Here is a 14,953-nt window from a genome sequence, read left to right as displayed (position 1 = left end):
TCTGTATATCATTGAGAGAGCTATCAAAGGTTATTTTGTTTGCATCTGGAACAAATTTGTGGAAGCTTTTTTCCTCTCTTTGAAATAATTACTTCCGAAATGTCAATCTTTTAGATTTGACTTCATATTTTGCAAGAAAAAATGATTTTTAGTTTGTGATCTTTCTATAAAATAATTAAAAATTCTACCATAAGATGGTGTTTTTCTGTCTGAAGTTCCCTTCAGTGGTGGGACAGATGGAAGCCCAAATGAGAAGCAAAGCAGTTGTATGATGTGATGAGATGCTGATTTACTGTGGCTGAAAATAAGATGCTGGTTTAATCTTCAAGCTGAAAGCACAGAGCTACTATAATACTTCACTCTTCTTACTCCTTTCCACTTGCTGAGCCTGACAGGATTGATGTTTCCCTTGAATTTATTGATAGCAGTTTTACACTTGGATGAGTCAGTTCAAGAAGCTAAAATTAGGGGTAAGGAGTAGGGGAATCCAATTAAAGGATGATACTTAGAGCTTTTACTTATTTGGGATCAGTTTTATTTGTTCAGTTGCAGTCATCATTGGTGATGTTTGCGTTTGCAAGCATGAATGAATTCACAGAGCCCTGGATCGGCCTCATGAGGTTTTACTCTCGATTAGCTGTAGTCTGTTCCTGTAGGTCAAACACAGTTAAGTGGTTTTGAGCATGTTAGGTGCTCTTCTTGAGCAGATCTTCAGCCCGACTAGAATCCAATTTATGCACTCTAGCATAGTTTTGGGGTGAGAAGTTTAATAAAACGGCAACTGTTCATTCGAACCAAGTTTCCTGGTTGTCTCCAGTTAACCAGCTTGTGTAGAAATCATCTCAAAGTTTGCTAGCTGAGTTCCTTATTGAGAATCCAAATAATGCGCTCTGAACACTAAAAGGCACTCAGCCCTCTTGAGCCCCTTCAGCTCAAACCAGCCCAACTCTGCTTCAAAAGCTTCAAAACCTCTTTTTCTCATTCACCAGACCTGTTCATGAATATGTAGGTAGTAGTCCTGTTCAGTTTTAGAGATTTTCACTTGTATGATAGGCTTGCCAGATACATGACGTTCAATGTGGCCTGTGTGTACAGTAGTCAGATTTGTCTTACCTTTTTTAAAAAATACTCATGATCTGTAAACTGGCAGTGTCACTAATGTGTCTCTTAGCTCTATTGCAAATATTTCAACAGAAGCTGCATCACATCTGTGATTGCTACCATGCTGCTTAGTAATACTTTACTCATGCTGTTTTTTCTCTGTAACATTTTCATTTGCTTAAATTAACGGTTAAGCAAAATAGTGTATTCTCTAAACGAGTGACTGTACACCTACCATTTAATTATTATCCCACTTCTCTTCCTTTAGTCTTAAGATTGCGACTTTGCACTTCTGCCCTAAGACTTAATATGGTTGACCTTACTGCTGTTAAGAGAATTAACTGCCATATTCTTACAATTTGTCAAGAACCAGTTTAAATAGTCTACTCTCAAGATGAATCACTGAATTTCACTGGTAAATTTTGCAGCCTAATAATTCTATTTTTAAGGCAGATTTTGTTATCTTTCTCTCATTTCTCTCTTGTACTTGAATTGGCAGTGTTTTGCTTGCATTTTTAGCACATTAGCAGGATTCCTTTTATATGAAGCCAAATTGAAAGAAATCTCTAAGGACATCTAATACATTCAAGATGCCAGTGGGTGTTCACAGCACTGGAGCAAACTGTAGATATCTTCCAGTAAAATCCTTGAAAATGTTCATAACATTGATCAGACCCACAGCAACAACTGTTCTGTGGCTATTGCTGTATCACAATACTTAATAATGAAAATACAGCTTATAATCACTAAGTGCCATTTATAAAGTGGCAATAAACTGTACTACTACTGTTAATACCTATATCATTTTTAACATAAGAATTATATTATTCTTAGTTCATGTGATACTGTTCTGATATGTATAGGTGAAATAAGAGTGAGCATGTTTGCAAGTCTTAACTGATTGTTGGCTAAAACATTGAAAAATTATAGATTGCAATTAAACATGTTATTTTATGGTCTGTCTGTTCAGATTAAAAATGATGCCAGCAGTAGAAAGCAGAAAGAGGCACCAACAATATGAAATAACCTGTATGACTGACCAGCCAATTGGTTGTATGTGGAAGTAGGGTTTCTGTGCCCAGCTAATCTTCCTGCTGTATCATAAAAATTTTGAATCATCTCAGCTAGGAGGACAACATTCCCTTAGATTTAGTGATGTACCAAGTGTAAATGCATATATGTATATATGTATATAAATACATTCCAATTATTGGAATGTATTTAATTCTCAGGAAAAAAAAACAAACTCATTTGTAGTTCTTGTATTCTGAATTATTCATGTATTTCCTCATAAAAAATAGGTACTTTGATCATGGTTTTTAGAATTTTAGAATGAGAAATTTTGTTTATATAAAGGAAATATAATGAATAGGCATGTACACAGACGTCCTTCTGTTGCTCTATCAGAATTGAATTAGGTAGTATTAAAGTTAAGATCAATGAGTAGTAATCCATAAAATGAAACAGTCTTTTTCGTAACCAAGTATTGAAAGAATGTCTTTGGTTTCCTTCAGAAATTTGAGAGAAGCAAGAGATAATGCTGTTGCTGAAAAAGAGAGAGCAGTTACTGCTGAAAGAGATGCTTTAAGAAAGTATGACCAACTCTTAGAACAGTAAGTATCTTTTAAAAATACAAATAAATCTAAAAATGTAAGTACATTTACACTCAAAGAGTTTTAGGGAAGAGGAACGACTGGTGTGACTTTCTGCTTACAAAGAATAATTTGAATTACAAGAGTTTTGTTTAAGTGAAGTTACAGATTTAATTTTAGTAGTATTTTTTTTTCCATTAGCAGTGCAATAACAATGTAGACATTTGATTCTTCTACAATCCTGTAAAGACATGCAACCTTCGTTATGCCTCTCATAGAAAAGGTGTATTTCATGCTGTACCATAGAGCTCAAACTCTTTATTCTTTATTTCTTCTTTATTTTTTTTTTTTCTGGTTGAAGGTGGAAAGTTATCTATTATGATGACTCGAGTTAATAATTTTTCTAAAGTGTGAATGAAGAGCAACAGCCGTGAACTGTTACGCTAACTACATGCTTCTTACTGCTCTCTTTCCTCCCTCTTTCATATTCAATATGTAAAGCGCAGTATCTGTGTGAAGTTACAGTTCTGTTCTTATGGATAGAGGGAAACTGTTACTCTCTGCTGATTCACAAGCAGTCTACTACCTTGCTTTGCAGCACCTTGTCTTCACTTTTTGCAAATTTAGAATATTAGGTACAGTAAATAATAGGCTAATTTAAAACTACTGACCATAATCAAAGCTGTTCAGGGTAAGTTCATTATATCTGCTTAATTTTTGCACTTGATTCATTGTTTTGTCTACATCTTTGTTCCATAAAGAAAAGCACAGTGCTTTAACCAGCTATGCCACTCAGTCATCTTGTTAAAGGAAGTACTTGATGTGAACTATTTGCTTGGAGTTGTTTTTAGTTGTGCTTAGTAATCGGCTAAAATGTTAATTTAACCATAGGCACAAATTATTTAAAAACTTTTTGTTTTTAATGCATAACTACAGTATAGTGACAATACTAGTGAAGAACCTACATTGCCCCAGGATCACTCATGTGATGTGTCATTTTTTTGCTATTTGTTATCATCTTGATTAATACACTCATGCTTCCATCCTAATGTAACTTTCTATAAATAAGTTCTCAAGTAACTCCTATTTCCACTCTTTAAATGTTGATTAGTACAGTTTTGGGAGTTCAAAGCAATAAGTTACTCCCCAGATGATTATGTTGTTTGTTTGTTTGTTTTTAAATCTGCTTAGGAAAATGAAAAGGCCATATTTCACATCTTTAAAATAAAGGTCTCTTTAAAAATACCACTCTTCTAAGATCATACAGTTGTCAAGACTTGACTTTTTCCACATTACAAATAATTTATCAAAATAGCACTGAAAAATAATAAATTGGCATAATGAGATGGAATGAAAAATCCCAACGTCTGAGTTTACAGTGGACTGAAATGTGACAGTTCTGTGGAACAAAGAAATTTTTTAACATGACCACAACACCCAATAAAAAAGGAATACCTGTGTTGTCCATTTTTGTATTTAAGTGATTATAACAGCTAGCTCTGCTTTATTGAAAACAAGTTGACTCATCATAGTTTTCACTTGTATAATCTGTATAAACAAACATGTTTGAAAGCTTCGGGATTATGTGGAATGTTGACTGGCCTGAATTCTGGTTAAATTAAGCCTCTGGCAAATCTTGTGATCAGAAGTGTAACTAATACCCAATTTTCTAGTCAGGTGCAGTTATTTTCATTTTGCTTACTGATATTTGCAATATGTTTTTGTAAATAGCTGCTTACAAATGGCGATAAAGTACTTAGTGATAGTATTTGTGGAAGTGCTATACTGATAAAGAATCTGCTGTTTCTACCTCAGAGTAGATCACTGTGATGTCAGGACGTAGTTTTTGTTCCTTCTTTGCTGCTATACAGCTGTGAATTCTGTGTGAGAATATGTTTCATTTACCTGCAATGAAAGAAGTTAAAAAAAATCAATATTTTGGATTAAATTGTGGTGTTAAACCTTGAAGGAAATTGATGACCAAATAGAAACGTTTTCATTTTGTTTCAAGTTGCTGGTATTATTAGTTTCTAATTTTAAAGCCATACTAACTCAATTGAATGTTTCGAGGTTGAATGAGGTGGGCAACTCTATAATATTTCCATCTTCTACTGCATAGTTAAGTTGTAATACTTAAATGTATGCCAACTTTTTCTTAGCTTGAATATTTCTTAAGTATTATTTTCTAAATAACGACTATTAACTTCCTTAGCAGAAAGCAAGCCAACAAAAAACCCTGAAAAATAGAACAAACGCAGTCTGACTTCGTATTGTTTTATCCTACTGGTTAAATTTTCATTTTGACATTACATCTTATATGAAACCAGAAGTGATTCCTATTGCAAGGTGTTGTGAGTGCACTCTAAGGTATGATCTGGGGTATACTCATAAAAAAGCATATCACTTTGTGGTACACCTACAAGAGCTGTCTCTTGCCTTAGATTACACTTCTTTTAAACCTCGAGGAGTGTAATTTCTTTTTCCAGAACTGTAGCTCAGCTTTATCTGTGTATCTGTGGAACTGGTTTAAAAAATAAAATAAAATCAGAAATATTGGGAATACCAAGGAAACACCTATGTAGTATGTGGGTGTATTTTTTGTCATATTTTGTTTTCTTGTTTTTTTTTAATAAAATCTTTTTTAGTGACCAAATGAGAAAATCTAAACTCTTCTTCAGTTAGTTCACTGCTGCTCATGTGATGTACTTGAAGTGATTTTTCTTGTTTTGTGTTTGGAATCATAAAATGAGATGTGCCGAAAACTGGAGAACCAAATAGATATGCAGTAAATAGAAAAAGAAAACAAAAAAAAATTGCTGTGACAATACTGCTCTGTCAACTTAGCAGCAGGTACTATTTACAATATCTCAGTCTTATGAAAGCCAGTGGAGGGTTTAAATTACTGACTCTGTCCATGAGGAAGAGACTATAAAGTATGTGTTGGTGGCTTTTTTTTTTTTAAGCTTATTTAAATATGCAGAGACGTTGAAAGGGTATTTGAAAAGAATTTTTTGTAAGTTTAAGTACAGCCAGGTTCATGACCACAAAAAATAGTTTAGTCTTAGTTTGATTGCAGAAAGACTTTAAAAGATTTTTACTTACTAATATGTAAATATTTCTGGCTTTATATATATAGCTCATCCATTTAAAACTATTAGATCTGTTATGAAGCCAGCAAAAGTGCTGTGCTTCTGCTGGGGGTCTAGCAGCCTGTGGGTGGGATGCTGAGCTAGCACGGGTGGAGCTGGCACTGCACACCCTTGACTCTGACCCGTGGCTACCAGGCTATAAATAGCCTCAGGGAGGGCAGAAGCTAGCTTCCACAGAGCACACAGGGCAAACAAACAGTGTTGCTGGCCACTGAGAACAGGGAGAAGAAATCGGTGCATGAGCACAGCCCGCACTGCCCGTACGGTACTGCAGCAGTGGATGTGGGAGGTGAGTCAAGTGGCAACACACGTAAGTACTGTCCCTCTTTGCTCAGGAGACCAGTTCTCCTCTTGGTAGTCTCTGAGACAGCAGGTTTAAACATGGTCTCCACCAGACAGCGGGCTTGCCCCAGGAAGATCTTGGTGACCCAGACAGAGGGCCTCCCCAGAAATGTGGCTGGTCAGATCTCTGGCTGCAGGGAGTGCCTGAGCCTGCTGCTGCCAGGGGAGGGTGGCAGGAGTTCCACCCATGTGAGGTGTGAGCAGGTGGACGAGCTGCTCAGCATGGTGGTGGAGCTCAAGGAGGAGGTGGAGAGGCTAGGGATCATCAGGGAGTGTGATGGGAGATTGACTGGTGGAGTGACTTGCTGGCATGCCGGAGGGATGCTGTGTGATCTCACCCAACATGATTTGCTCCATAACTTTCCCTGGCACCAAGGTCAGGCTGACAAGCCTGTAGTTCCCCTGATCCTCCTTACAGACCTTCTTGTAAATGGGTGTCACGTCAACGTAGCGCAGGAGCTAGCATGGCTTAACAGAAGAGCTTTAAACTAGCTATGACGGGGGAAGGGGACAAAACAGGGCTCACCAGAAGTGAGCCTAGAGGAAGGATGCTTGCGCTGGGGGTGAGGCAGATGACTGGGTTGAAATTCATCTACACCAATGCACATAGCATGGGCAAAAGCAGGAGGAGTTGGAAGCAATTGTGCAGCAGGCTAACTATGACCTAGTTGCTATTACCAAAACATGGTGGGACCACTGCCATGACTGGAGTGCTGTGATGGATGGCTTGTAAGCTCTTCAGAAGGGATAGACGAGGAAGGAAGGGTGGTAGTGTGGCCCTTTATATTAAAGAGTGTTTTGATGCTGAAGAGCTTGGGGTTGGGAATGATAAAGTTGAGCGTGGGTAAGGATCAGGAGGAAGGCCTGTAGGGGCGGCGCCTTGATCTGTTATAGACCACCTAATCAGGATGAAGAGAAGGACAAGGCATTCTATGAGCAGCTTACGGAAGTTTCTCTCAGGGAGTGGTCAGGCACTGGAATGTCCTGCCCAGGGAGGTGGTGGAGTTGTCATCCCTGGCAGTGTTCAAGTGTTGTCTGGATGAGGAGCTACGAGATACAGTTTGGTGGCTTATGATAGTAACGGTAATGGGAGGATGGCTGGACTAGATGATCTTGTAGGTCACTTCCAACCTTGATTCTATGATCACTCTTCACCCATCAAGTTCGTTATGAATAACTTGATCTACCTGCTCAACCCTTGTACCTCATTTTGTCCCCTTCCCCCTTCATACCTTGTTTGAAGACCTTTCAATGAGTCCCACCGGTTCCTGGGCTGCGATTCTTTGACCCCTTGGAGATAGGCTACTTCCATCTGCAGCCATCATGCCAGCTGCAGAGTAAATTGCCCCATGGTCAAACAAACAAACAAACAAACAACAACAACAACAAAAAAAAACAAAGTTCTTGTGATTGTACCAGCCTCTAAGCCATTTTATGAGGTGTTTTTACCTGATCCTCTCATTATCCTTCCACTGTCTAGTATCAACCTTATGTCTGCCTTATAGAGAGTTACACCACGAGTCTGTCTCCTGCTCACACTCTCTGATACTCCTTAGCCTGATACTCCTTAGCCTATCCACCTCCTCCTTGAGTGCAGCCACCATACTGAGCAGCTCATCCACCTGCTCATACCTCACACAGGTGGAGTCCCTGCCTTCCTTCTCCTGCAGCAATGGACTCATGTGCTCACTGCAGCCAGAGGCTTGAACCACAACTTTTTTAGGCAGGGACTGTCTGAATCGCCACTATCTTTCTCATCAGACCTTTCTGCCTAGTGGAGACCATGGCGAGATATGTTGTCCAGGATGCAGCCGACAGGTGACCGGTCTACTAGTGGGCAGAGATGCTATGCTCTGCGCGAACTATCCACGCAAACTGCCATGTCTCGCCCTGTTTGCCCCACCCATTCTCAGCACTCCCTAACGGCAGGGTTTATACATGCATGGGGTGATCTGCTGCTGCTCCTGGCTCCGCCCCTTCAGCATCAGATCACCACTGGCACGTGTAGCACAATGGCGTCCGGCAGCTTCCCCCTGACAGGGATGTCCCTCAAGCAGCCAAGGTGATTCCCTGCTGCAGCACGAAATGTGCCTGCTCTGTGCCGAGTACCTCGCCAAAAGTATCTCTTAAGAAAGCATTCTCACAAAATGTTATTAAAGATGACTTGGGAAGGTTGTAATACCATCATATCCTCGTATTATAAATATTATCCTTGAAGTAAGCTTTCTTGTTGGCTTTTTTTTTTCCTGCCTGCTAGTCTTAATCTTAAAACTTCAAGATTAGTCAAAGCAAAATGTTAAAAATCTGAGTACCTAAGAAACTATTTACTATTTCAAATGGTTTACATTTTTTTATTGGCCTTGGAAGACTGTATCATTGTCCTTCAAAAGCAGCTGTTGAAAGAGTCATCATGTATGATGGTGCTGCTGCCTATTAAATCCCATGTATCTTGAATTCTAAGGATGAGTATTCTGCTGCAGTCCATGGTTTTGGTATGATTGTTAATTTCCCTTACACACACATTTTTGTGACACTGCATTGGACTTCTTGCTAATGATGAGCACATAGTGGTTCTTTGGAACTCTTAGTCAAGTGATGTTTCAGCTGCTGAAAGTTTACATGGGCTCAAAGGGAGACTGAAAAAGCTCCAAGACAAATTTGAGAATTACTTAACAAATAAAAACCACATCCAACTCAAAAAATCCTTGTGTTAGAAATAGTTGAACACTCGTAGGAGAAGGAGAAATACAATGTACGCAGACATATTTCTTGCTCAAAATACACGTCTTTGTCCATAGTTGAGGACAATATTGCCAGGCTACATAGACCTATTTTCTGATATGCTGCAGCTATTCGATGTAAAACAGAACAGAAACTGTAAAATTCTGGGAATTTTCTTACTGTTTATTGTACGTGCTTTGTATCCCTTCAAAAACCTTGAATAAGGGATGTGAACATGTACCATAAAATCAGCTGTCTTAATCACTATGATTTTCAGATATTGTCTTAACTATTGCAGTTTTCTAGTATTTTAGCTGGTTATATAACAGTTCTGTTGTATGATCCAGCTGGAAAGCTGCTTAAATTTTGCTGTTTTTCTCGCTAAATGATCTAATGGCAGTAGTGTCTACTTACGTGACTGTATGGGTAACCGTAAGAATATTCTGTGAAGCAACTAAAATGAATGTGCAATTAATGTTTAATGCAGTTAACCAGTCTAATTCCTTGCTAAGCAATAACTTAATCTGTGGGATCTTTGTGATGTGTTAGCAGATTTTTTAGCAAATAGCATGTAGCAGTATTGGCACTTAGATGTGCTATGATGTTTGAGTCCTGAGGATACCAGAAGGGGGTGGTACTACTTTGAGATATTTATGATATCAGTGAGTACAGTGAGTACAGTTGTGAAGTGTTATTTTATATCTAAAAAAAAAAAAAAAAGTTTCTTACAAGCCAAACTTCAGCAAGACTTGATTGAGATGGGAGTATTTATTCAGAGCGGGCCTCTGAGAGTAGTACTAAATGGAAATGGGTAGGTTTCACTGCTGGCGATGATTAGTGAGAGGATTTGTAATTCCATGGAAAAGGTGTGGTGTGAGGAATTGAACAAGTTTACCCCAGGTGGAATGGAAGGGTACATCTGAAAGAGTTGTAGAGAGATTGTCAAACAAAAAAAGAGCTTCTGTAGATCTCCTTAGTGCTAGCTAAAATTCTTAGATATTGCTCACGTGAACATATATGTTGTCCACTCCTTTCATATTATCCCTGCTTGTCAGCAAGTTTTTGTAATTGAAATGAAGCTGATGATGATGACTGAAGATGATGTTGCACACGATCTGTACAGACATCTTTGACGAAGCATGAAGAACATAGGGACTGTGCATGCATGTGCCCTTCATAGGGAATCCAGAAGCAAAAAAAATCTGTAGCTTCTATCAGCTTCTCACCTACAGAATAAAAATACTTGCAGGCAGCACAACTTGAGAAACTTTCTCTTAAAAGTGAGTGAACATTTTAAACTTCATCATCAAATGGCAGAATAGCTGTGGAAATAAAAGTGGAGATATTGTTTAGGTTCCTTTGAGATGAAGCTTGGGTGCTGTGTAAAATACATACACATCTCAGTCATTTTACTTTTTTCATAAAGTGTTAGATTGTAAATTGTAAATGTAAAATGCCCTTGATTTCCTTAACTATTATTAGTGTCTATTTGTATATCTTTTTTAATATTTACATACTGTATGTATGGTAAAAATGCTGCAGCTCATAGCTAATATTGTAACAGAAATATGACATGCATGACTGCATGTATGCTTACTTAATGTAGTTTAAGCTTGGATGTGCAACTCTGTCATCTGCAATTGTTTTCATGGATACTCTAACTGTTTCATGGAAGGTGTCCATTGCCATGGGTAAACAGATATAAAAGCACAGTGATTCATCTGATTCATTCCTTCTGAAATTTTGCTTAATGTTAATTGTGGCTTCTCTGGGATAGTAAACTGCTCTAGATAATAAGCTTAAAGATGGTTCAAAAAGTTGCATCTTCCCATTTTATCTTGGTTACCGGAATCATTGGAATCGGTTGTGGATTGTAGAGAGAGAAAGAATTTTTCCTATTTAAATCCCTGTGGGAAAAGGAGAACATTTTGATTGTGCAAAATGATACTGTGAGTAGGTGAAAGTAATTAGAAGCCCTCATTCTTCTATTCATGCTCCCTAACTTCGGACATTTAAATGACCGTCAAATCCCCAACTATACTCGATATAAACTGTTTCTCCAAACAAGGGGATTAAAAAAATAAAAGTGAGTGATCTAAATCTTATGTCTCTTTGAGTTGCCCCAAATTAGATGAAGCTTAGATTGATGTCTTAATTATAAGATCTTTACATCTGAAACTATGTGAGGAATATTACTTTTTGTTGTTGTTGCATATTCCTGAAGGACACTTTTACTACAGGTGGTATACTTTTTATAAACTTGTGGCTTGGATTTGCACATTCCAGTACTGTTGTTTATGACAGTGTTCCCATTCACAGGTTCTGAATTCTGGGTCTGACTACTGTGTTATGTCAAAGTTTTGGGCTTTTTTCAAAGCATTCCGTATGTGTAGATAAATGAGGTAAATATCAGGTTTATTTTCTTGGAGCTGGATGACTTGTCTCCATTAAAATATAGACATAACTTGTTAAAGTAGTTAATTTGCTGCAAGGTACTTGCTTCATTAAAATATGCAAATGAATGGAAGGTAGCTACAATCTGTGTGCCTGCTAATCTGCTTGTTTGATTGGTTGGTTGGTTGGTTGATTTACTTTTTCAAACAATCTCAAGTGTTCCTTTTGTTGTTTTTCTCAAAAGGACAAAGCAGCTTTAATTTATCCATTCAAGTATGCAAAAATAATTGCAATCTTTTTTTTATTGTAAAGTTGATATCTTTTGGCAAAAGGATTTGTGAATTATTTTTAAAAACAGCTTTTAGATTTGTCTTTGTAAGTCTCTTTTGTAATGCCAGCTGTCTAAATCTTTTCATAACTTCAGTTAAAGGAAGCATATTTTCTGTCGTTATTTTAAAATATAATGTTTACTGGAAGGGAAGTCTAGTGAATTCCCACAGATGGAGTGTGAGTGCATTTCTCCCACTTGTAAATGAGTTCTTATTTCCTACAGTACATATTCTGGTACCACAATGAGTCATTTTCAACATGTTTTAGTTTAGCTTCTAAAACATTTTAAAACTTGGCAGATGAATGTAAATGAGTTTTGCATCCAGTTTTAGAAGCTGCTTCCAAATAATCTACTAACATCATGACTGTGAATAGACCTTTCAGAATGCAGAAGTGTTCTTTGTGATAAGCCTAAAATCGTTTGCAGAGGTCTTTTTGTTGCTGTTATTGATGATGATGTTTGTTGTTATCTTTAATGTGTTTCAGTTTAACTATTCAGTAAAACAGAGAAAATACTTTGGTGAAAGATGCTTGAGTTTTATAGACAAAATGTTGTTAAATGGATTATTTTAGCCAAGCAAGTGGTAGCTTTCTTTGCAAACTGAACTTTGTAAAATTTCATGCTACTTTATTTTTAAGTCTACAATTTTCTTATTGCCATCTCTGTTTTAAGATGATGTTATTATACCATACGTCAGTCTATACCTTAATCTGCTCCTTAACGTGTAAGCTTGACAATTTCATAATTTGAATATTAGAACTCAGTACTAAATAGCTCGTATGTTTAAAAGAGAATTATGAGTAACAGGAGTAGAATGGGAGGAAAATTAGGGAGGCATAACAATCATATTTAGGTTTAAAAAAAACAAAAACCTCTCATTTGTGAGAGAATATTTTCCTATTTTTATTTATCTATTATTTAAGTAATTTGTTATTTTAAGCTTCCTGTCCTGATTTCCTGGTATCTGGAAAATTTATTACAATGAGAGCTTAGATACTTTGCTCCGATGTTGATACCCTATGTTTAGACGCACTCCCATTTCTACAGCGTGGTTTTAAATGCCATCCTAAATTTTCTCCAGTTGTTGGCAGCATTTGTTTTGTCAGTCTGATATTCACAGTAGGGCTAACTTTGCAAATCTGTGGTTCTCTCCTCCAGCTTTAACCATATGCATGTATTCCACATTGCAACACAGTGTTATCACTAAGTTGTTTTTACTCGTAATTGCTACCCTTAAAAGTAGATTTAGCTTTTTAATAGATTCAGAAGGAGATGGGGAAAACATTTTAAACATTTCAAACTTGGATTACTAAGGCTTTCATTGTATATTTCCTCAAATCCTTTTTCCATTGGTTGTGCCATGCAACATCCTCCATTGGTCTTAAATGCATTCAACTTTTCATTCAGGAGAAATTTTTTTTAAAAAAAAGGTTGGGAGAAGTTAATTTAGGGAATCAAGAGTCAGTTATTTTGTCAGAGAAAACAAGACAAGCTTGTATTATATTTGTTATGAAACTTGCAAAAGACTGATGGTAGGCAGAAGAGGAAACGTAATAAGGTGGGAAAAGCCATAATGTGAATGAAAATGAGAAGAGACAAAAGAGCAGTCTTGAAAACTTTACTAATTAGGATTCATCCAAACGTAGAGTATGCGATTTGCCAGTCTTACTCTTTGGAAGGCTTATCTGTGCCAAGCAGCCGCAAGAGTTGTGTGAAGGGATTAGGTGAATTGAAGGCAGTGTGTTAGTGATGGTAGAGTCCATTTCTCTGTTCTGCCCACGTAGTTCTGTCCAGCTGTTTTCAGAGGCTGAAACTGTGAATCTTACTGATCTCAATTTCTATGCATTTTGCTTAGTACAAGGTAAATATCTCTTTTTGGTTTTAAAGCATTTTTACCAGTTAATTTTTTGGCTGATACTTTATTAGAACCCTTGAAAATACTGTTCTTTTTTTTTTCCAAATAAACGTCCGTTCAGTTCATACCACCATTTCAGATTTTTTTTTTTAAATGTAATATACTGATAGACTTTGTATGAATTTGAGAATCAGTTTTTGAGAAAAGTAGGTAAGTGCAACATGGTGTGACTTGCATCACTCTTGTTTAACTTCACATTCCTGCACTGGGATGAAATAAGTCATGCCTACAAAATACTTGTTTTTCTCCATTGGCTTAGAAAAGAAGTCCACATGACTAGCTCAGATTGTAGAATTCTAGAATGGTTTGGGTTGGAAGGGACCTTTAAGATCATCTATTTCCAAACTCCTGCTATAGGCAGAGACACCTCCCTCTATACCAGATTGCTCAAAGCCCCACCCAGCCTGGCTTTCAATGCTTCCAGGGAGGGGGCATTCACAACTTCGCTGGGCAACCTGTTCCAGTCTCTCACCACCCTCACAGTAAAGAATTTCTTCCTAATATTTAGTCTAAATCTATCCTCTTCCAGTTCAAAACTGTTTCCCCTTGTCCTGTCACTACCTGCCCTTATAAAAAGGCAGCTTTTCTGTAGGCTCCCCTCAGGTTCTGGAAGGCTGCAATAAGGTCACCCCACAGCCTTCTCTTCTCCAGGCTGAAAAGCCCCAGCTCTCTCAGCCTGTCCACGTAGGGGAGGTGCTCCAGCCCCCAGTCATCTTTGTGGCACTCCTCTGGACCCGCTCCGATAGCTCCATGTCCTCTTACACTGGGGGCTCCAGTACTGGATGCAGTACTCCAGGTAGGGTCTCACGAGAGCAGAGTAGAGGGGCAGAATCACCTCCCTTGACCTGTTGGTCACACTTCTCTTGATGCAAGCCAGGATATGGTTGGCCTTCTGGGTTGCAACTACATAATGCCGGCTCATGTTGAGCCTTTCATCAACCAACACTCCCAAATCCTCCTCAGGGCTGCTCTCAAGCCATTCTCCAGATCTTGATACCCATATTGTAAACACATGAAGCTGAGTGAAGTGAGTCTCACTTGTCTTTCCTGAGTGAAATGAGTTCAATATAATCTCTCTCCTCAAATTCTTTTTATTGAAACTTTTCACCAACATTCTTACTGAGTCCTGTTCTATGCAGAGTCTTTATTAGATATTGATTAGATATTATTTAGATATTGTTCAGAAAATTGAACCTTTTCATTGCAAGTACAATAATTATTTTTTTAATGAATTGTAGTGTATTCCATGATTAGTAAAGAAACAGAAGTTCATTGAGTTTATGCAGATATACAGTTGTGATTATACAGAGGATTAAATCTCATTAACGAACCTGCAGAACACAGGAAGACATCATGCGCCTTCAAAATTAGCTATCTTGCTAATTAGCTACTTCGCATACATGTGACT

General features: G+C 37.7%; 1 protein-coding gene across 5 annotated transcripts in view; it reads left to right on the top strand.

The window, feature by feature from the left end:
* Nucleotides 1-14,953, top strand: part of PIBF1 (progesterone immunomodulatory binding factor 1) — a 116,449-nt gene that overhangs the window by 28,287 nt on the left and 73,209 nt on the right. For all 5 annotated transcript variants that reach the window (XM_015276959.4, XM_040704824.2, XM_417014.8 and 2 more), the window contains one exon: nt 2,616-2,714. In XM_015276959.4, the coding sequence (XP_015132445.2) occupies nt 2,616-2,714 (99 nt within the window). The remainder of the gene's footprint in view (nt 1-2,615; nt 2,715-14,953) is intronic.

The sequence above is a fragment of the Gallus gallus genome, chromosome 1 (genome assembly GCF_016699485.2).
Source record: "Gallus gallus isolate bGalGal1 chromosome 1, bGalGal1.mat.broiler.GRCg7b, whole genome shotgun sequence".
Taxonomy (NCBI): domain Eukaryota; kingdom Metazoa; phylum Chordata; class Aves; order Galliformes; family Phasianidae; genus Gallus; species Gallus gallus.
This window is presented reverse-complemented; position numbering and strand designations above follow the sequence as displayed.